The sequence below is a fragment of the Callithrix jacchus genome, chromosome 11 (genome assembly GCF_049354715.1).
Source record: "Callithrix jacchus isolate 240 chromosome 11, calJac240_pri, whole genome shotgun sequence".
Classification (NCBI taxonomy): domain Eukaryota; kingdom Metazoa; phylum Chordata; class Mammalia; order Primates; family Cebidae; genus Callithrix; species Callithrix jacchus.
Window position 1 is genome coordinate 107,300,849 of NC_133512.1, and position 22,398 is coordinate 107,323,246.

The 22,398-nt window shown below is 45.0% G+C and overlaps 1 protein-coding gene across 2 annotated transcripts in view; it reads left to right on the forward strand.

Annotated features, from left to right (window-relative positions):
- The first annotated feature begins 270 nt into the window (after window positions 1-270).
- PARP12 (poly(ADP-ribose) polymerase family member 12) overlaps window positions 271-22,398 on the forward strand; it is a 39,230-nt gene continuing 17,102 nt past the window's right edge. The window contains exons 1-6 of one of the 2 annotated variants that reach the window (XM_002751937.7): window positions 271-706; window positions 4,788-4,923; window positions 5,712-6,009; window positions 8,088-8,189; window positions 15,907-16,030; window positions 20,692-20,887. In XM_002751937.7, the coding sequence (XP_002751983.1) occupies window positions 375-706; window positions 4,788-4,923; window positions 5,712-6,009; window positions 8,088-8,189; window positions 15,907-16,030; window positions 20,692-20,887 (1,188 nt within the window). In that variant the 5' untranslated portion in view covers window positions 271-374. The remainder of the gene's footprint in view (window positions 707-4,787; window positions 4,924-5,711; window positions 6,010-8,087; window positions 8,190-15,906; window positions 16,031-20,691; window positions 20,888-22,398) is intronic. The other variant, XM_009002977.5, reaches the window with a different exon arrangement.

Consider the following 22,398-nt stretch of genomic DNA (forward strand, 5'->3'; position numbering starts at 1 on the left):
AGCGTCGCAGAGTTAGGGGCTTCTGGTCCTTCAAACGTCAGGGAAAGTCCTTTTCGGGGCCTAGTGACAAGCCCCCGTGAGCCGCCACTGGCCCCGCCCGAGCGCCGAGCACTAGCGTACGAGCGCACGAGCGCACGAGCTCCCGTCCCGCAGCTGCCGCACAGCTGGGGACCCTGAGGCGTAAGGCGCCGCCACTCAGCTGCGGGCTGGGGGGCGTGGCGAGGCCGCACAGGTTCTGTTTTTCGCCGGCCCGTGGCCGCTTTCGGTTTCGTTTCCCGCCGGCGCCTCCACCCAGCGAGAGCCGCCCGCCAGCTAGCGTCCGCCACCGCCTGCGTCGCGCCACCCGTGGTCCGACGGGCGCAGTCCCCGCGGCCATGGCCCAGGCTAGCCTCGTCGGTGAGGTGACTCAGGTGCTGTGCGCGGCCGGGGGCGCCCTGGATCTGCCCGAGCTGCGGCGCCGCTTGCGGGTGGGCTTGGGCAGCGACGCGCTAGAGCGGCTGCTGCTGGAGTGTGGCCGCTTCGTGGTGGCGGCGCGGGCGGGCGCGGGCGGCGCGACCGCGGTCCCGGAGCGCGTGGTGCTGGCCGCGTCGCCGCTGCGCCTGTGCCGCGTGCAGCAGGGCTCCAAGCCGGGCTGCGTGGGGCTCTGCGCGCAGCTGCACCTCTGCAAGTTCATGGTCTACGGCGCCTGCAAGTTCCTGAGAGCCGGGTAAGGCGCGGCCTCCGGCCCGGGGCAGAGGCCCCGCGCGCCCCTACGCGCTTCCAGTCAGCTTGGGGTCCTACTTGAAGTTTGAGCAGACAATTCGGTGGCTCTGCCCCGGCCTCGCCCCATCATTCATTAAAGCGAGCGTTTATTGAGCACCTGCTGAGTACCTGGCACAGTGCGAGGGACTCGTCGATTGGAGTCCTTCAGACTCCTGGGTAGAGAGAGTGACTTACAGAGAACGCGGTAGTGCCGGGTGGAACATCCGGTGGTGGCCGGGTGGGGTGGGAGAGAGGGAGGCGGTGGCCTAGGGGAGCTCCACGACGCCGTGGGTTCCCCTTGCCAGCTTTGAGGGTAGACAATGAAGGCTTTCTCTGCCCAGCAGCCGGAAGGGATCTTTAAACCCCGTTCAACCCTATTTATCTGCTTACAAACTGGAAACTGCAAGCTCCCTCCCATCGCCCACAAGGTCCTGGGATACTGGTCCCTGCCCACCCAGTACCTTTCTGTGCCTGGAACACCCCCCAGCCTCGGCATTTCTGGGAACCTTTGTTCTGCCTGGAGTGCCCTTCCTGCTTCAGGCCTCAACCTAAAGATCACATCCCATTTGAGGGCTTTCCTCTCCTTGCTCTTGGTCACAGGGAGCTGTTTATTTTTCTCATGGTACCCAATTCCCAGTAGAATGGAAACTCCCTGAGGGCAGAAGACCCAGCTGTCTCCCCAGCACTTAGCACCCATGTTCTGATCATAGCACATGGTCAGTGGGATGTGTGGAAGGGATTGCTGAGGTTTATGCTGAAGGATTTGGGCCTCACCCTGAAGGTGATGGGGCGAGTCAAATGGCAGGAGAGAGTACCCATCAGGTTTGTATTTTAGGAAGTCCTAGGTAGTGGTGTGGATGCCAATTTAAGGGAGAATGTCATGGGAACTACTGGGAAGCTAGTCCAGGAGAATTCCTTCCTCCCCTGCTCCCTCCTTTCTTGCTTGTTCCCTGGTGTGTGTGTATGTATGTGTCTTAATAGAGTAGATATTTCTTGCTCATGTCAGGCCAACAGTGAGCATGGGGTGGGAGCCTTGATCCATACAGTCATCCAGGGATCCAGGCTAACTGACCTCTGCTCTGCACTCCTCAGCACATGGCTCTTGAGGCCAGCATAGGTATCAAGTTCCAGTAGAGGATTGCATGGGAGGTTTTTATTTTATTTTTATTTGTTTTGAATCGGAGCCTTGCTCTGTCGCCCAGGCTGGAGTGCAATGGTGTGATCTTGGCTCACTGCAACCTCCCAAGAAGCTGGGGTTACAGGCACTTGCCACCACACCTGGTTAATTTTTATATTTTTAGTAGATACGGGGTTTCACCATATTGGCCAGGCTAGTCTTGAACTCCTGGCCTCGTGATCCACCTGCCTCGGCCTCCCAAAGTGCTGGGATTAGAGGCGTGAGCCATCACATGGCCGAATGGGAGGTTTTTATACGCCAGGTCTAGAAGTGGTGGATTTCTTTTCATCCACATCCCATTGACCAGAAGCTGTCTTGTGACCCTGTCTAGATGCAGGGTGGCTGGGAAATGTCTCTAAGAAGCAGCTTTTTAGAAATATCTAGATTAGAACTTTCCAAGGGCTATGTGAGAAATTCTGGAGAGTTGAGTCGGTGACTGTGTGGTGAGAGGATTTGAGAGAGGTGAACTTTCTCAGAAAACTCTTCAGATTCTGCGCCTACTGTGGCCTGGGTGTTGTAGACTGAGAAAACAGGAGAGAGTTTTAGTTTCGAAGCATGCCCAGGAGGCAGCTGTCCAGGTCAGAAACTTGGGAGGAAGGCCAGGGGCCTGAGGTGCTGGACTGGTATGGGAGATGTTGGGTGGTATAGCCGTGGCTACAGCCCCGGGAGTGGATCAGATCTGAGGTAGAGCCTGAGACCTGAAAGGAGGCTGAGGGCGGAACTCTGGGGAAATCAGCCTTCAGGGATGAGCCAGTCCAGGGGAGGTTGGGGAACAGCAGCCCAGGAGGGAGAAGGCACACAGCAAAAGGTGGTTGGATGGAGCCTCTCATGGGAGTAACTGGTGGATCTGTTTAATGTTCATATTTTGTAAAATAAAGATGGCAGCCCTGTTCTTAAGCTAGCTCTCAAAACTAGTTTCTCTTCCTTGTTTACACAGGTGAATTTCTTGAACCTTCCATTTCTGACTCACTTTAGGGAGAGTGGGTGTGGTTGGATGCACTTCTGTGATTTCCCTGTGTCTCTGCTTGTCTTCCTGAGCCTCAGGGTCAGTGCTTTTAGAAATAGGTCATCAGTCCTGCTGCAGAGGTGGTACTTAGTCCTGGTTCACTGACTCAGTCCTATGCTCAGGAGGTGGTAAGCCCGGTGGTCTAGGGCACAGTCACGAGAACCAGCCCAGCTTGTTTCAATCTGGGCTCTGCTCCTTGCTAGCTGGTGGCTTTGGGCAAATGACTTTATCTCCAGGTCTCAGTTCCCTCATCTGCGAAGTGGGGTTAATGATATTTCTCCCCTCACAGGCTGCTTCAGGACTGAATTAGTTAATTCATAAAACATTTTGGCCGATACTTGGCAGTTGCTCATTAAATTTTAGTAGTCATTGTCGTCATTACAGTTATTAGATATATTTGGCTCTGGCAGCATGTGCCCCTCTTCTAGGATGTTCTTCCTTTCTCCTCTTGCTGTCTCCTCCTCACCCTTTATTCCACTCAGGCTTTGTGTTGTCCAGTACGCTCCCCTGATTTCTTCCCCAGTTCTCTCCCATCCCAGCCTGACTCACGTACCTTCCGCTCTGCACTGACGGAGTCTGACCACAGCTGACGTTGCACTTTCCACTCCATATCAGAGTCCTCTCTGTCTGTCACCTCCACTAGATGAGGGAAAGGCAGCAGTCAAGGATGGCTTCAGGGCTTTTGGTCTGTGCAGTGGGAGAGGGAAGTTGCCTTTTACTGAGCTGGGGATTCCGTAGGAGGTACGGGTTTGGGGTGGATCCAGGTTTGGCATTCTCCTGAGATGTGCATTACAAGCGTGGCATAGGCGGCACGGCGGTGTCTGAGTCAAACAAATACTTGACTTGACTCTTCTGGGTCCTGGTGACTCAGGCAGTCATTTAAAGGTTTATCTTTGGGTTCTCAGGGCATGATGCCAGCGTCTGGCTCACCCTGGGGCTTATGGATACTGCTTGTGGATGGAAAGAATGAAGGAAGAGAGCAGAAAAAAGAGCTGGGTTCAGGGCTGTGTGTGTGCATGCCTGCATGCATGCACGTATGTGACCTATAATGATAAGATGCCATGCTCATTGATTGAGCCTGTGGTTAACTGCTTACCGACTGCTGTGCAGTGACTCCTCTTTGTCATTCTCATCAAATGCCTGCTGAGAGGTGCCGTCCTGGGCCATAGACCTTGAAAGCCCTGTCTCTTCCTTGGTAAATACACATTAGATTTTTTGTTGTTGTCTTGTAGACATGCTGGTTTTTCTCTGGTGCTTGTAAACACTGTCAGGAAGTGTTTCTGAGCGATTGTCATGAAGATTGATTTTATCAGTTTTCAGTTTGCCAGCACAGCCATGACAAAGTACCACAGACTACGAGGCTGAAACAGCAGAAATCGGCTTTCTCACAGTTCTGGAGGCTAGAAGTCTGAGATCAAGATGGCTACTCTTAGGATGTAGCCATTTGATTTGCATTGTCTCATGAAAGGAGCAGCTCTATTCCCTTTGAAGTTCTTGGATTTTCCCAGTGGAAGGGCTGCTTCTGTGCGGTCTCCTTTCCACTTGGTTCCCATTTTAGCCAAGGTGTTGGCAGGGTTGGTTTCTCTCCTTGGCTCTCTCCTTGGCTTGTAGATGGCCGCCTTCTCACTGTGTCCCTGCATGGTCTTCTCTCTGTGCATGTCTGTGCCCCAATCTCTTCTTATAAGGACAGCAGTCATGTGGGATTGGGGCCCACCCTGTTGACCCCTTTTTAACATAATTACCTCTCTAAAGACCCTCTCTCCAAATAGAGCCATATCCTGAAGTCCTGGGAGTTAGGACTCCAACATAGGAATTTTGAGGAGACTCAATTCAACATGTAACACCAGCTCTGCTTCTTTGTAGGAAGAACTGCAGGAATAGTCACAGCTTGACAACCAATCACAACCTGAGTGTGCTGAGAACTCATGGCGTTGACCACCTGAGCTACAATGAGCTATGCCAACTCTTGTTTCAGAACGACCCCTGGCTTTTGCCAGAAGTGAGTGCCAGGGGAAGTCTGGGTTCCACACCTCCCTGGGGACTTTCCTATATCTTGGGAAATGTAATGACTGAGTGGAATGGGTGGGCCCTTGGTGGTCTCTGGTCTGGTTTACACCTGCAGGAATTTGGAATGTGGAGCAGAAGGAGCAGTTGATTGAAGTTCAAGGCCAGCTTTGCCAACAACCCAGTTCCTCAAACATCATGTATACCAGATGCCATGGATAGCTGTCGGACTAGGGCTGGCTCTTTAACCTCTCTGAGCCTCTCATTGTGCTCCACTGAAAAATGAAAGGGTGGTGTTTGGCCTTCTCTGAGATGCTTTAAGCCTCAGAGCCTCTTTGACTTTGAATTGTAGAAAAGAGAGTCCAGAGAAAATGGGCCTGGGGAAGGGAGGGAGAGTTGGTAAGTCAGTGGGGGAAGAGTGTAGGTAGATTTTAGAGGCTCTTAGGATATAGCCATTTGATTTGCATTGTCTCATGAAAGGAGCAGCTCTAGTCACTTTGAAGTTCTTGGATTTTCCCAATGGAAGGGCTGCTTCTGTGCAGTCTCCTTTCCACTTGGTTCCCATTTTAGCCAAGGGCATTTGTTAGCAGCCATCATCGAGAGTTGTTATCACAGGGATGTTATCACAACATCGAGAGATAACACAGGGATGTTATCTCTGTGTTCTGTGTGGATGATGGAATCACAGATTGTGAAGGCCTTTTCTCACCAGTGGACTGGTCACTGGGGAGGTGGTATCATGTGAGACCTTCCTGAACTGGTTTTTTCCCTCTCTGTCAACAGATTTGCCAACACTACAATAAAGGAGATGGACCCCATGGCTCTTGTTCCTTTCAAAAGCAGTGCATCAAACTCCATATCTGCCACTATTTTTTACAGGGGGAATGCAAGTTTGGCACTAGCTGTAAGAGATCCCATAATTTCTCTAATTCTGAGAATCTGGAAAAATTGGAGAAGTTGGGTATGAGCTCAGACCTGGTGAGCAGGCTGCCTTCCATTTACAGAAATGCGCATGACATCAAGAATAAGGGCTCTGCCCCCAGCAGAGTGCCTCCTCCTCAGGGCCCACAGGGTACTTCTGGTAAGGCTGGTGGGGTGCACAGGAGGTCCTGGGCTGGCATGCTCAGATTCCACCTAGCCAGTACACAGAATGTGTGACTTTGGGCAAGTCTTGTGCTGCTTTTAGTAAAACGGAGTTGGCGATGCTTTCCTAATAAGGCAGGGGGGTCGGGAGGTTAGGATAAGTTGAAATCAGACATGATCAATCAAGCCATCCTAAACAAATGTGAATTGGTATTGATGGTGAGTGAATTCCTGATGGGCCTAGTCTACAATGAAATGGGAGACTTGGCTCCTCCCCCATGCAGTCACCCCCATCTTCACCCCAAGAGAGCATGCCCCTCAGGGAGCAACCCAAAGTTAAGAATGCTGTGCTGCACAGCTCTGGGGAGCATCCCTTGCATTGTGTTGTTTTGATTTTACAAAATTTGTGAAAGAAGCATACCTTAATTTTGGCATTGGCCATATTCCTGACATGAATAAGTAGAGATTTTGAGCCATTGTAATTTTGTCTGCTCCCTGCTCTTCTTTGGCACCTAGACAGTGCCTGGCCCACAGTAGGCACTCTGACATTTGTTGAATGAATGAGTGTGCTAGGATACTTTTTTTTTTTTTTAAGGACTGTCAGGCTTAGTGACAGGCAAATTTTGAGTATCTCTCGTGGGGCAGATGAATAATGTGGTCCGTCAGGGAGATCATAATACACTGGCGTCCGTTGGATTTCACAGTACCAGCCATTGGCTGGCTATTCTGTTATCCACTCTTTCATTCAGCACCTTAGTGTGATTGCCACATGCTGGGCACTGTCCTGGGCCCTGGTTATTCCTTGGTGAAGCTGAGACATGCCTCCCTGCAGAGCAGAATCAAACCCACTCATTTAGCTATAGTGGTGGCTACAATTTTAATAGAATGCTTCCTAGAATGTAATTTGCATTCTAGGACTACCTGCAAATAAATGTACCACTCTTATTGTAGCTGACTTTTCTATTTAAAAATTGTCCTCACTGTATTTGTGTTTTTTTTACACTGTTTTCAAACATGTTTTGTTAATTTCTTTCAGCTGTAGGAAGCCTAGAAGTAGGCAGGTTATTAAATAGATCTTTAAGAGTATCTTCATCCTTGGATACAGTTGGATTACAGCCTTGTCAGAAATGGAGGAAAATCCACTGCCCAATGATACCAGGTTCAAGAGCGGTCACCATCGTGGGGAGAGAGGGAGATGACCTTCGCGGTCCCATAGGCTTAGGTTTGGAGACCCAGTTTGTGAAGTATCTCAGGGGCTTAAAGAAAGAAAAGGGAAGATGAATAACAAAATGACAGGTAACACTAAATAGGGATTGCAAAGTAATTTTATGTGCTCATTTGAGGGTAGCTGAGTGAGGGTAAATGTCATAGGTAAAAACTCATTAGCATGATGCTAGTAAAGGTAAACTGGAAAGGATTTATGTGCCCTTTTTATATTAAGATCCTGATAATTAACTGAAGATTAATTAAGGAGGCTTCATTTTGAAATGTGGATTTTCTATTTATTATTTTTTCCTTGGCATTAGTACCCAATTATGATGGCTCATTAGTGAATATTTGCTCTATAGCCTCAAATCTAGTTTATAAAAAGTAGCCCTCTGTTTGCCTTTGAGGGTCATCACAGCCTTAGGCATAGAAGGAATTGTGAGATGCCTCAACATGTAAGACAGTGGTTCTCCCTTTATTACAAAAGTGTTCCAAGCTTCACCCCTGGAGATTCTGATTCAGTCATTCTGGGGTGGAATCAGTCTAGGGCAGAATTGGGCACTTGTATTTTTAAATGGGTCTCTTAGTGAGTTGGGTGGACAGCCAGAGTTGAGAAAAGAGTCCCTTCATGGAGTCCTAGATTTGGCAAGCAGCTGTGTGGCCTCAGGCTCCCAGCCTGTCCCTACAAAGTAGAGGATCCACCTGTATAGGAGCACTTTCACCCCAAACACTGCAGGGCTTGTGAGCTCGCCTTGGCCACTTTTGTTTTGTGCAGAGAGCTGAATGAATCCTCTTTAACTCTCCTTTGTACCTTGAACTCCTTTGACCTGATATCAGAAGCTGACATATCTTTGTGGTGTTTCTTTGCAGAAAGAAAAGACAGTTCGGGTTCTGTGTCCCCAAACACTCTTAGCCAGGAGGAGAGTGATCAGATCTGTTTGTACCATATCTGGAAAAGTTGTAGCTTTCAAGGTAAGTTGGAGGAGGCTCCTTCATCCCACTTGTAGGAGGGTAACTGCTTGTCATTCCCAGAGCTATGCTCTGAAGTCACCCCCCTCCCAAACCCCTTCCCCATCCTGGAAGGATCAGGGCTTGGCACTTTGGCCAATGCTGAAGCTCTTTCGTTGGGCAGTAGAAGATGGTAGCAATTCTTTGAGTTTTCAGAAATCAAATGTGGATGATTTTTGGGAACATAACTGGTTCATACACCAAATGAATGTTAAGTATTGAGACTTGGTCAGCTTAGCATGAGGTCACAGACCTGCACAGGACAGGGAAGTGCTCAATCTGGTGGGAACAAAGATAAGGGTGATGATAGGCTGAGAGCTGCCTTAGAAACTGGGAAGGACTTCATTGAGACAGAAACACTTGTATTAGCTCCTAGAGGATGAGTAGTTGTTTAAATTGGGCATTTCTTCTGTATTGATCCAGTGAACAATCCAGTGATCTTTTATCAGAAGCAGCAATTCTGGTGTGCATGTGTGTGTCTATTTTCACTAAACCTTTGTTTTCTTCTTAAATACTGTCCTGGGCTTTGACTAAAGAAAGGTTTGTTCTCAAATTTGGTGACTCCCCTTAAAAAACAACCACCAAAACTTCTTGTTTCGTTTTCAGTTTTTAAAACTTACCCAAGCAATTTATGAATACTTTCACTCCATAAGAGAGTTTGGTCATACACAGTGAGGCATGAAGTCCCTTCGTCCTTGCCCAAAGGTAAACACTGTGTGGTTGTGATAATTGTTTTACATATTTTTAAACAGATGGGAATATGTGATAATGTTATTATTCAACCTGCATCTTGACATTGTGTCTTAGAAATTTTTTTCCATGTCAGTATGTGAAAGTCCACATCATTTTAAAAACAAATGTGTAGTATTTGATTATAATGATGTTCCATTGAGCATTCAAGTACATATATGTGAGTATTTCCATAGATAGATTCCAGGGAATGGAATGATAGCTTAAAGAATATGTGCCATATATATGCATATATATGTATTCCTTCAAAGCAGTATTATCGAGCTAGTTTACACATGATAAAGTGTACCCATTTTAAATATATAGTTCTGAGTTTTAATAAGTATATATGCTCATGTAACCATCTCTACAATCAGGATATGGAACAGTTCCCTCCCTCCAAAAACATTGTTTTATGCCCCTTTATAATTAATCCTCACCCCATAGTTTGTCACCCCCAGGAAGTCCCTGATCTACTTTTTGTCCCAGTAGAGTAGATTTGCATTTTCTAGAATTTCACATAAAGGGACTCCTACAGTGTGTTCTCTTGTGCCTGGCTTCTCTCATCAGCATGTTTTTGAGGTTCAGTCATGCTGGCATATCGATCATTTGTTTCTTTTTATTGCCCAGTAGTATTCCATTGCATGATTGACTGCAATTTGTTTATACATTCGTATGTTGATGAACATTTGGGTTGTTGCCAGGTTTTGGCTTTTACAAATAAAACTTATATTAGTATGTACAAGTTTTCATGTGGATATATGTTTTCATTTCTCTTGGGTAAAGACCTAGATATAGTTGCTGGGTTATGGCATGTGGTTGATTTTGTAAGAAACTGCCAAACTGTCTTCCAAAATAGATAATAATATTTTATGTTCCCACCAGCAATGTATGAGAGTTTCAGTTATTGTATATTCTTGTTCGCACTTGGCATTGTCTTTTCAATTTTAGACATTCTGATCAGCGAGTGATGATGTCTTACTGCATTTCCCTGATGATTAATGATGTATAACATTGATTTACATGTACTTTTTGGGCATTTGTGTATTTTCTGTGAAGTATCTACTCAGATCTTTTGCCTTTTTTTAAAAATATAAAAGCTTTACACACATACACACACACATACACACACACAAAAGGGGTCTTCAAAAAGTTCATGGAAAATGCATATTATGAAAAGATTAAACTTTTTGCATCAAAATAAATTCATACTAACTTGTAATAACATATCTGAACAGGATCTAGTTTGAGGCATTAAGAAGGATAAGACATCAGTTTGGAAAGAGCCCCTATCAAAGCAACATAAATTTTGCTGCAGTTGAAGCAAGAAAAAATATCAAATTTATGGTGAATCTTGGGTGGAAGAATGACAAAATCATTGATGCTTTACAAAAAAGTTTATGAGGACCATGTCCCAAAGAAATCAGTTTATACATGAATAAGTCATTTTAAGAAGGGATGAGAGAATGGTAAAGATGGAGCCATCCACATCAATTTGTGAGGAAGAATTTAAGTTTGTTTGTTCCTTAATTGAAGAAGACCCATGATGAACAGCACAAACAGTAGCCAACGCTAGACATCTTGATTGGTTCAGTTTATATAGTCTGCCAGAAAAATTAAATATTGAGCAAACTTTCCACTCTATGGGTACCAAAACCATTCTGCCTGGATCAGCTGCAGACAAGAGCAGAACTTTCCATGGAAATTTTAAACAAGTGGGATTAAGATCCTGAAGCATTTCTCTGAAGAATCGTAATAGAAGATGGAACATGTCTTCACCAGTAGGATCCTGAAGACAAAGCACAAAGCAATGGCTCCCAACAGGAAAGTGGCCCAGCACAGCAGTGGTCAGGAGCAGAAGTCACAGCAACAGTTTTTCGGGATGGTCAAGGCATTTTGCTTGTTGGCTTTCTAGAGGGCCAAAGAGCAATAACATCTGTTTATTATGAGAGTGTTTTGAGAAAGCCAAAGCATAGCAGTAAAATGTCCGGGAACGCTTCACCAGAGGGTCCTTCTCTACCACCACAAGGCTACTGCTCATTCCTTATCAATCAAGGGAAATTTTGCAAGAGTTTCAATGAGAAATCTTTAGGCACCTACCTTATAGTCCTGATTTTGCTCTTTCTGACTTCTTTTCATTTTCTAATCTTAAAAAATCTTTAGGCCAGGCATGGTGGCTCATGCCTGTAATCCCAGCACTTTGAGAGGCTGAGGCAGATGGATCACTTGAGGTCAGGAGTTTGAGACCAGCTTGGCCAACACGGTGAAACCTCGTCTCTACTAAAAACACAAAAATTAGCCAGGCGTGGTGGCACATGCCTGAAATCACAGCTACTAGGGAGGCTGAGGCAGGAGAGTTGCTTGAATGTGGGAGGCAGAGGTTGCAGTGAGCCGAGACCGTGCCATTGTACTCCAGCCTGGGCAACAAGAGTGAAACTCTATCTAAAAAAAAAAATCTTTAAAGGGCACCCATTTTTCTTCAGTTAAAAATGTAGAAAAGACTGGATTGACATGGTTGAATTTCTAGGACCCTCAGTTCTTCATGGATAGACTAAATGGCTGGTATCATCTTTTACAAAAGTGTTCAGGACAAAAGTATCAAAGATGATACCAGCCATTTAGTCTATCCATGGAGCTTATGTTGAGAAGTAGTTTATAGTTTTGTTTTTATCTTTTAATTCAATTTTCCATGAACTTTTGAAGTCTACTTATATATGTAATATTAACGCAGAATTGGGCAGCCATCATTATAGGCAATATGAAAACCTTTCAACAGCCTCAGAGTAACCCAATCCTCATTAGCAGTCAACTGCCATTCTTCCCTCCCCCTAGTTTCTGATGACTACAGATGGAGGTTCCATCTCTATAGATTTGCTTGGATATTTCATATAAATGGAACCATACAGTATTGGTCTTTTGTGACTGTTATACCCGGTTTTATTGGGTTATTTGATCTCTTACTATTGAGTTGTGTTTTGCATATGATTTATATTGAAGATAGAATCTCCCAGTCTTTCATGTTTATTTCCTTTTTTTTTAAAATTCATTTATTTAACTTTAGGTGCATACTATATCTGGCATTTCTCCCCATGTTATCCCTCCCCATCATGTTTATTTCCTTTCTAATGTATTTTGAAGAACAGGTATTTTAATAGTGATGTCCAGATAATATTTTTTTCTTTTATGCTTTGTGTTTTTTGTATCCTAAAAATACTTGGCTATTCTAAACCTATGAAATGTTTCTCCTATAGTTTTTTCCTAGAAGTTTTAGAGGCTAGGCTTGTAGGTTAAAATCTAGCTGTGAATGCTTGTTACCTTAACTCTGATCATCCTCTCCTTAGGTACCACTGCTTCTGTGTGAGTTGCTGCCTCTCTTCAAATTGTTTTCCTCATGTGTTGAGTGATTCTTGGTTGTCTGTCACATTGGTGCTTGAGAATCCCATATGCCTATTGGTTGATTTCCACAGGGCTGATTTGGATTCGAGGCCCTCATTCTAGTGATGGTGGGGAAGAGGTAGAAGGCCTTGCTTGGTGGAGTGGGCAGCTGGCATGCAGCCTTGGACTGGAGTGGGGGCTTTGGTGATCATCTCATTTGCTTTTCTCTGTCTCTAACCCTTATATTCACACTTAGTTTAACTGGGAAGCACATAGCAACTTGCTTCACACAAGCAAATCAGGACAAGGGAGTACCTGTGCCGGGGCTCCCATTATTCTCACTGGGATTGGCCTGGGTATCTTTCTTGCTCCTATTTCATCTGACTCTGAATCTGTGTTGACCCCAGATCTTTTCTACTTCTGTGCTGTCTTCTGCATATTTTGTCTGCATTTTTCTCTCTCCTTTTTATATTGATTTGATTCTCATTGCTCCACAGTTATAGCAATTCTTGAATAATTCTGGTCTTTTGATGCTACTTTTTATTGTTTTCCAGTGCTTTTGGATTTATTTTTCTCTCTGGCCTGTTATTTCAAGGACAATAGGGAGGAAGGGCAGGAGTGGACGTGGTGTTTTGTCTGCCAAATTGATTTGATTTCAGTGACTCATCTCTTAGAAAGCCTAGATTCTGGAATGCCAGAGTGAGGTGGGGAACATTAGAAGGAGGAAAAAGAAGTTGAGAAAGGGGACAGGAAGACCAGGACAAGGGAAGGGACCTTATGTCTCTACCGCTGTACTGGGACTAGGCTCTCACCAGGCTGCAGTGGCCTATGTGGTGCCTCCTTTCCTGGACACATTCCAGCTGTGAACAGTGTGGTCTGTAGCTCAGCTTCGATTTGGAATGGAAGCCTCAGGCCTGCTGTTTGATTATAGTGCCTTCCCCTGGTCCCCATATCCTTCCCAGGGAAGCATCCACCTGGAGGGCCCTATGGAGTGTACCTTCCCCAGGATGTGCCTGCTTGCAGGGAGAGTCTGTCTCAGGCTGTTCATAGTTCACCTGTGCCTGGGGTTTGTAGGTATAGCATGTGAATACTGGGATGTCCTGGGGAGGCCTTCTGTTCTCATCCCTGATCATTTCCTGTAGTGTCTTCCAGGGAGAGAACAGGAATCTGGTTTGTCATGACCTTGGACCATAACTATAGTCTTATCTCCTCTGGCCCAGCCCTTTAGTTATCTGTTGTGTACACACCTGGTTGAGAGAGTCCAAGAGGTTCCCTGACCTAGTAAGCTGTCTATGTTCAAGTGGGACAAGTCAGGAGATCTTCAGTCCCCGGTGTGGCTGTGTCCAGCCTTGTTGAATTTAGAGGAGATTTTCCTTGCTTGAGTGTCCCCACCTTGTTCCCTCAGTCCTCTCAGCCTGGCACTCTCTTCTGCCCTGTCTGCTTGGCCCCATGCCTGGTCAATGACAAGCCCAGGCAGCCTCCCACCCTCTTCCATGATACTTCCCCCATCATGGTGCTTTTGCAGAGCCTGGGAGAGAAGTGACATTGAGATGTGCCCGAAAGAATGCCCACAATTTTAGAAAATTTTGATTTTTTTCAAGTATCAAATTAGTTTGGTTATTTTGAAATATGAATTTAAAATGTATAAAGGATGCTCAGTAAGAAATAAGTTCACCTCACACCTGTTTTCTCTAGAACTCAGGTCCCCTCCAAGAAACAGCTGTAATTATCCATTCCTTGAATATTCTCCCATCAAGAATTTATACCTATACAAGGATATGTGTCTGTTCAGTTTCCTTCTTACACAGGCACACTAGCTTGGCTTTCTTTTTTCATTTCAATTTGATATGAAATTTTTTGGAATTTATTATATCTTCTTGTGGTTCAAAGTTCAAAACATGCCAAAATGACAGAAGTCTTTGCTCATAACTTTGTCTCTAGCTACCAACTTCCCTCTGCAAGAAATAATGTGCATATGTGTGTCTTTAGTCAGAATATCTCTAATCTTATTTTTTTTCTATTTTTTACCCAAATACAGGCATTCTGCACCTTGTTCTCTATCTTTCTGCCTTAAAGCATATATCTTGGAGGTAGCCGCATGTCACAGTGCAAAGAGCTTCTCATTCTTTTTCTCTTCTCCCTGTCCTCTCCTGACGCTCCTCTGTGTGGATGTAGCAGAACCTCATATAGGCTGTTGACAGGTAGGGAGAGATGTGGGTGGCGTTTCAGGTGGTGGCGGGCACCAGCAAAGGCAGGGCAGGCAGCATGTGCTTGGAGTGATGGGATAAGTGAGGATCTGGCTGCCCAGGAGGAAAATGGGGATGGTGAGGGGAGCAGCTCACCCGAAGCCGTAGGTCTGGGCCATTATGTGGATGTTGGTGGGAGTGTGTTGAGGAAAGAGGGAGCATGTTGTTAGCCAGAAGAGACCCAAGAAGCCTATAACCATGCTGCTGACCTGCCTTCATTTGGATGTGTTGGGGTTGGGATGGATTTCTGGTAGAGATGAATCTGGTTCCATCTTTGATGTGATCTCTGCCCATCCACCTGCCATATGGAGAGTGACACTGAGCAGTCACACTGCCCCCTGCATTGATGAGACCTTTGACCTTCTTGTGATCAGCATCTTACTCTCATTAAATAACATTCATAGATGATACAAACCACCAACATACATATTTCTAAAACATTACCAGGTGTGGTGGCTCATGTTTGTAATCCCAGCACTTTGGGAATCCATGGTGGTTGGATCACTTGAGGCCAGGAGTTCAAGACCAGCCTGGCCAACATGGTGAAACCTTGTCTCTACAAAAAATACAAAAATTAGCTGGGTGGTGGTGCATACCCACAATCCCAGGTACTCAGGAGGCTGAGCCTGGGAGGTTGAGGCTGCAGTGTGCCATGATTATGCCACTATGCCCAGCCTGGGTGACAGAGTGAGACCCTGTCTCAAAAAACAAAAAAAAAAAGTAAGATCCCGGTAAAACCTGAGGCATAAGGAAGATGTATGTCTTAGTCCATTTTCTGTTGCTTATACCTGAATACCTGAAACTGGATAATTTATAAAGAAAAGGAATTTGTGTCTTACCTTTATGGATGCTGAGAAGTTGAGGGTCAAGGGCCTGCATCTCATGGAGGCCTTCTTGCTGGTGGGACTGCAGAGGCCTGAGGTGCTGCAGGGCATCACATGGCAAGGGGGTGACCATGCTAGCTCAGGGCTTGCTTCCTCTTATAAAGCCACCAGTTGCACTCTCATGGTAACTTGTATACCAGTTACTCCATTCATCTATGACCCAGTCACCTCTTAAAGGCCTTAGCGCTCAATCACATCACATTGGGGATTAGGTTGTAACATGAGTTTTAGAAGGGACAGACATTTAAATGATAGCAATGTACATAATAAAATACAAAAAGTGTATCCATATCTCAATACTCAGGCAGGCCTGCACTGAAAAAACAGACTCCACCACACATTTCCAGAATGTTCCCAGGTCAGTGGGCAGGACCACACCTGTTGACAATGACAAGGCTAGGGCATGGTATGTATTGCCAAGCTACCTAACTCCTTTGTTTTTTATAGATAAATGCAATAGAGTTCATTTCCATTTGCCCTACCGATGGCAATTCTTGGATGGAGGCAAATGGAAGGATTTGGACAAAATGGAGCTTATTGAAGAGAAATACTGCAATCCCAGAGTAGAAAGGTAGGAAATATGTGTCTTGTCTGCTTTGTGCCTGGCCTTCTGTGTGCAGTGAAGGCTTTTAGTGGCTCTGTTCTCCCGCTTCTCTCCTTCCACAGAGGAGCAGTGGGAAAAGGAGAAGATGGTACCAAGACCGAGTATTAAGTTCTCAATTATTTGGTGCTGGAATTTATCATGTACATATGTACTCATTATTACAGAAAAGTGAGAGGTGATCATTTCTATTTATGAAATTTTAGCCTTTGGCCTATATAGCCATATTGCTGAACTGCTATATGGTTTAACCTTTAACTTTTTTGATTTTTCCAGTCATGTCCTAGTATTTTCCCTCAATTCAGAGGAAATAGGGAATTCCCAGATAGCCTTCTTTTCAAATACTTAACCTATTTTGCATTGAGCTTGCTGAAATATATTGCCAAGAAGAGAATTAGAGCCTACTTTTTGAGTGTGTAAAGTAAATTTGCACTTAGAATGCAATTATGTGCAAATCGCTATTGGTAAAGTATGTGAAACCAATTTCTCCCATTAGGAGGATTAAATGGCTCACATTCCAACCCTAGTCTTTCTTTTTGAGACAAAATTTACACACAGTGAAGAGCCCAGATATTAAGCATACAGTTCAGTGAGTTTTGACAAATGCATACACTTATGTAGCTAGCATTCTGATTGAGGTACGGATCATTTGCCCTACCCCATCTCCTCATGCCCCCTTCCAGTCGGTGCTCACTCCCATCCTTCACCACTGTTCTGACCTCTGTCAGAGAGACCTCTGTCTTGCCTTTTCTTGAACCTCATATAAATAGAACTATACAGTATGTACTGTTGTGTCTGGCCTCTTTCACTCAGATTCTCCACCCTCCAAATGGGCAAACTGTAAGCACAGATACTTCCCGGCAGAGGAAGCACAACTGGCCAGTAATGGGTGGATCTGAATTTATATCTGCCACTCATCTTAATTGTCGCTGTGATCCACGTTTTGTATATTTCTTTTCTCTTTTTGATCTTCTGTTAGATTTTTTTCCTCCTTTGGCTTTTTCTCCTTTATTTGTTTGGAAATTATTTACTGAATTTTTATTTTTTCAGTGGCTGCCCAGGAAATCTAGACTCTTTATCTTAGCAGACTTCTAGTGTAACAACTTAATCTAATCAGTGCCTCTTGTCATTCTCTCAAACAATGAAAACCTTGGACACTTGAATTCTGACTAGTTTCATTCAAACTTATTTACTAATTACATGCATTTGACCAGATTATTTAACCTTATGTTACCTCAGTTTTACTATATGTTAAGTGGATAAAATAATGGTTTCTACATCATCAGGTTATTTTGAGAATTAAATAGTTAATATACATAAAACACTCAGAACAGTGCCAGGCACATAAGATGTGGGTCGAGGGCAGCAGCTCACGCCTGTTATCCCAGTGCTTTGGGAGGCTGAAGTGGGCGGATTGCTAGAGGCTAGGAATCCACGACTAGCCTGGGTGACATAGAGAGACCCTGTCTCTACGAAACATTTTTTTAAAAATTAGCTGAGCATGGTGGTGCATGCCTGTAGTCCCAGCTATGCAGAGGGAACTCCATTTGAGCCCAGGAGTTTGAGGCTGCAGTGAACTGTGATTGCATCACTGCACTCCAGTCTGGGTCACAGCTAGATCTTGTCAATATTTAAAAAAAAAAAAAGATGCACTGTATGTATTATTGCTATAGTATTTTTAATTTCAGAGGTTAGAAATTCATAGTGTTTTAGGCAGTCAGTATTTATTTGAATTTATACAATTATCATTTTGTTTCTTACTCACCATTCCTTTGCTCACACTTCTCCTTGTTTATCATTTTCCTTCTTTAAGTTCCTCTGTTGGAGGTTGCTTTAGTGCGAGTCTGGAGGTAATTGTGTTTTTTGTTAGTCTGAAAGAGTTTTTATTTCCTTCTCATTCTTGAAAGATAGGCTTACTGGGTATTCTCTCTCAACTCCTCAAAGATTATTTCATTGTTGTCTGGATTCCATTGCTTCTACTTAGAAGTTAGCTATCAGCCTAAATTGAGATGGTGTTAGTTCATTTCTTAGGGCTGCTATAACAGATTACCATGAACTTGATGGCTTAAAACAACAGACATTTATTTTGTCACAGTTCTGGAGGCTAGAAGTCCAAACTGAAGGTGTTAGCAGGGCCATACTCTGTCTGAAGGTTTTATACGCAGATCCTGTCTTGCCTCCTCCAGTATTCTGATGCTTAGAAATCCTTGGCATGCCTTGGTTTGTAGACACATCATTCCAATCTCAGCCTCTGTTGTCACAGGACATTCTCCCATGTGTCTGTGTTCAAATTTCCCTCGTCTTAAAATTACCTCAGTTTTGGATTAGGGCCCACTCAAATCCAATATGATGTCATCTTAACTTGATCACATCTGCAAAGACCCTGTTTCCAAATGAGATCACATTCACAGGTACCAGGGGTTAGACCTTTAACATGTCTCCTTGGGGACACAATTCAGTCCAGTATAGTTGATAGTCTGTTTCTTCTCTCCAGTTGCTTTTAATATCTTGTCATTCTTTGGTGCTGTGCAATTTCACTAAGATCTGTGTGTGGATTTAAAGAATTTATGCTACTCATATTTTGTTGTTGTTTCTGAGTTCCTCAGCCATAATCTCCCTAAGTATTCCTTCTCTGGAATGATCATTAGATATATGGTGAGGTCTTCTCACTTTATCTTTTATGTCTTCTAACTTCTCTTTTATTCTCTTTCTAAACTCTGCTGGATTTCTTCCCCTCAGGCCCTCAGTTCATTAGTTCACCCTAATGAGATGTAGTGTGTCCTGTCAAAGTATGATTTTAAAATCTTAATTAATTTACTTACTTTTAAAAGTTCTAAGGCCAGGCATGGTTGCTCATGCCTGTAATCCCAGCACTTTGGGAGGCCGAGGAGGGTGGATGGCTTGAGGCCAGGAGTTCAAGACCAGTCTGGCCAACATGGTGAAACTCTGTTTGTACAAAAAAAAAATACAAAAATTAGGCGTGGTGGTGCATGCCTGTTATCCCAGCTACTCCTTGGGAGGCTGAGGCAGGAGAATTGCTTGAATCTGGGAGCTGGAGATTGCAGTGAGCTGAGATTGTGCTACTGCACTCCAGCCTGGGTGACGGGGTGAGACTGTCTCAAAAAAATAAAAAATTAATAAATAAAAAAGGAAAAGAGAAAAAAAGTTTTGGAGGGAGTGGGAGGAGAAAGAAAATAATAATGAAAAAAGTAAAAGCTCTATTTTTTTCTTTAAATTTACCCAATTTTGATAGTCTGTTGATTCTTACTCATACTTTTGATGCTCAATTCCTTTTTAAAAGACACATCACATATATTTGCGTCTAGTTCATGGTGGTCTGATTTTGTTTTTGCTGACTTTTGCTCATAGTGTCTCTGTTTCCACATTTTGTGACTTACTTGATTTTGACCTCATGTTTGATGGAAATTTCTTTAGAAATTCTTTTGAGGCCTGAGTCGAAGGTCAGTTCCTCCAGAGGGATTTGTGTTTGCGTCTATGAGAACTGCTACCCTGGGTTGTCTTTGCAACTAATTATCACAAAATGTGAATCAGGCTAAAACTTCTGTGAGGCTTGAATGATTTATGAGTTCTCGGAGGAATTTTTTCCTCCTTTATCCAGAACCAACATTAATATAGGCAGGTTTCCTTGCCAGATGTCTTCGCAAGGCGAGTCCCCTCTCCAGTCCCCCTTTTCTAAGGTGGGTCATATTTTAGGGTCCTGGTTTTACGCAGAGATACCTCTTTTGAGATTCAGCCTCCTGCCTTACTCAGACCCCACATTTGTTTCCTGTTTCCCCTTTGTGGCTAAAGCCCAGGCTCCCTGTCATTACTCATAGACACTGCCTTGGGACAGCTCCTGGCTCTTGCCCTCCCCTCCCCTCCCCTCCCCTCCCCTCCCCTCCCCTCCCCTCCCCTCCCCTCCCCTCCCCTCCCCTCCTCTCCCCTCCCCTCCCCTCCCCTCCCCTCCCCTCCCCTCCCCTCCTCTCCTCTCCCCTCCCCTCCCCTCCCCTCCCCTCTCCAGTTTCCTACCTTCCCTTTGGTCTTCAGGCAGTACTGCGTTTATTTAAAGATGTGTCCTGGTGGCTCAGGTACAGGCTGTGCAGCCCAACTGCCCACCCGAAAGGCCAGCTGTCCCACTGACTAGTTTGACCTTGAACGGTTTTCTTCACCTTCCTGAGCTTCTGTTTTCCCATCTGTGAAGTGGAGATAATAGTCTCAATCTCATAGGGTTATGAAAATGTCATCTCCTAATACATATAAGATACTTAATGCAGGGTCTGGTTCACACAATAAACAGTATGTGTTAACTGTTGTTATTTTTGGCTTCTAAGGACTTCCCTTTCTTGCCAGCTCAGCAGTGCATTTAAAAAAAAACGTTTTAACCAGCGTCTTCTGCATTTTGTACTGAGAGCAGTTTTCATCATAACCAGTCTTCCACATTGTCTTGATTTTGATATTTTTATACCTCAAAACTGATCTGAAAAAGCAGTTTCCCCTGCCTCTGGAAACTTTTTCTAAAATGCACATGTCATATTTACCATTTGCACCTCCCAGCTGTGTGTTCTCAAGCCGAGGGACCTGTGTCTGCTTGGCTGGTGGGATATTTTAGCTGCTTCTGCTTTCTTTTGTAGGATCCTGTGCCCTGAGTTACCGGGTGCCATTCATATCAATTGTCTGAACTTTAATTCCATGACTTTCGGTGCTACCCAGGCTCGCCGCCTCTCCACGGCCTCCTCTGTCACCAAACCTCCACACTTCATCCTCACCACTGAGTGGATTTGGTACTGGAGTGATGAGTTTGGTTCTTGGCAGGAATATGGAAGGCAGGTAAGTGTGATGGAAAGAGGATGAATGTTTTGTCCTAAGGATCTGTAAGGGAGGAGCCAAACAAGAGCCCAGTACTGTTGCCTGGGGCATCCGTGAGAGAGCCGAGGATCCCCAGGTCCCAATGTGACTCACTTGCTTTGGGAGAATTACGGCAAAAATAGGTAAGTTGGAGTTTATTTGTATGAGCTTTCATCTTTGAAGAGCTTCCATCTGTTGGCCCATGAGAACTGAATGACAAATTTGTGGCACGATCAAGTTTCTTCATTGGTTTGATTAAATGGGATAGAAAGATCCTTCTCTTGTTGAACAGGTAACTTAACCCCAGAGCTGGTGCGTGTGTGTGCAAGTATGTTTGTGTAGCTATCATATAGAGGTAAAGGCTTTTCAGACCGGTTGTCTGCCATTTCTGCAACTTTAGAGAAGGTAGGAAAATATAAGAAAATTGATTTATATCATATATAGATTTGGAATTCAAGTCAAATAACAAAAACTAGCTGCTGTCAATTCACAGGTGTTTGTGGATGGGTCAGATTAAAGGCAGTCCCCTGCTCACTTACAGAAGTACAGGTTTAAGCTGAGCATGGTGGCTCACACTCATAATCCCAGCACTTTGGGAGGCTGAGGTGGGTGGATCACTTGAGGTCAGGAGTTCAAGACCAGCCTGGCCAACATGGCAAAACCCGTCTCTACTAAAAATACAAAAATTGGCCAGACATGGTGGTACACACCTGTGGTCCCAACTACTCAGGAGACTGAGGTATGAATGCAAATCACTTGAACCTGGGATGCAGAGGTTGCAGTGAGCAGAAATTACACCACTGTACCCCAGCCTGGGCAAAAGAGTGAGACTCTGTCTCACTTCCCTAAAGTATAACTTTAGGGAAGGCACCATTGATAACACCCCCCTCCAGAATGAAAATTGGTAGGTATTTGTAATCTTCTGGGCTGTAAGAGGCTATAATGAAGCTTTAGTTTCTTGCTCTTAACTGCACTCAGAATGCCTTTTTCCTCTGGTGACACTTTAAGCTCCATGAGGGCAGGGACTTTTTCTTTTGCCCCATTGTATCCTTTGTGTAGAATGATGCATAGCTGGTCCTCAGGAAATAGACATTGGCCTTTGGAAGGGGGAGGGTGTTGCTGACAGTGTCTGTTGGTCAGCTGGAGATGGTCACTCTCAGCGATGGCCTCGCTGCCTCACACTCCTTCCTCTCCCCTCTGCTCACCTGCTCCCCTCCTGCCAGCACCAGCCTCTCCTTGCTTGCTGCTCTGTCCTGCCTGCCTTTCCTACCTGTTTCCCTCTCATAGGTGGCCTGGGACTCTCTCTGACCTGCCCTGTGGGCCTTGTCCAGGTAGGCTCTCTGGGTTTGGTCAGGAGCGTGAGGGGAAGAGGCTGTGGCCTGGCATGGAGGAGGGAGAGAGGACAACTGCCCCATCATGCTCTGTGAATCCTGGCTTTCCTTGTGACGAGATGGAGGGACAGATGGCAGGCACAAGGCACTTAGCACATGTGA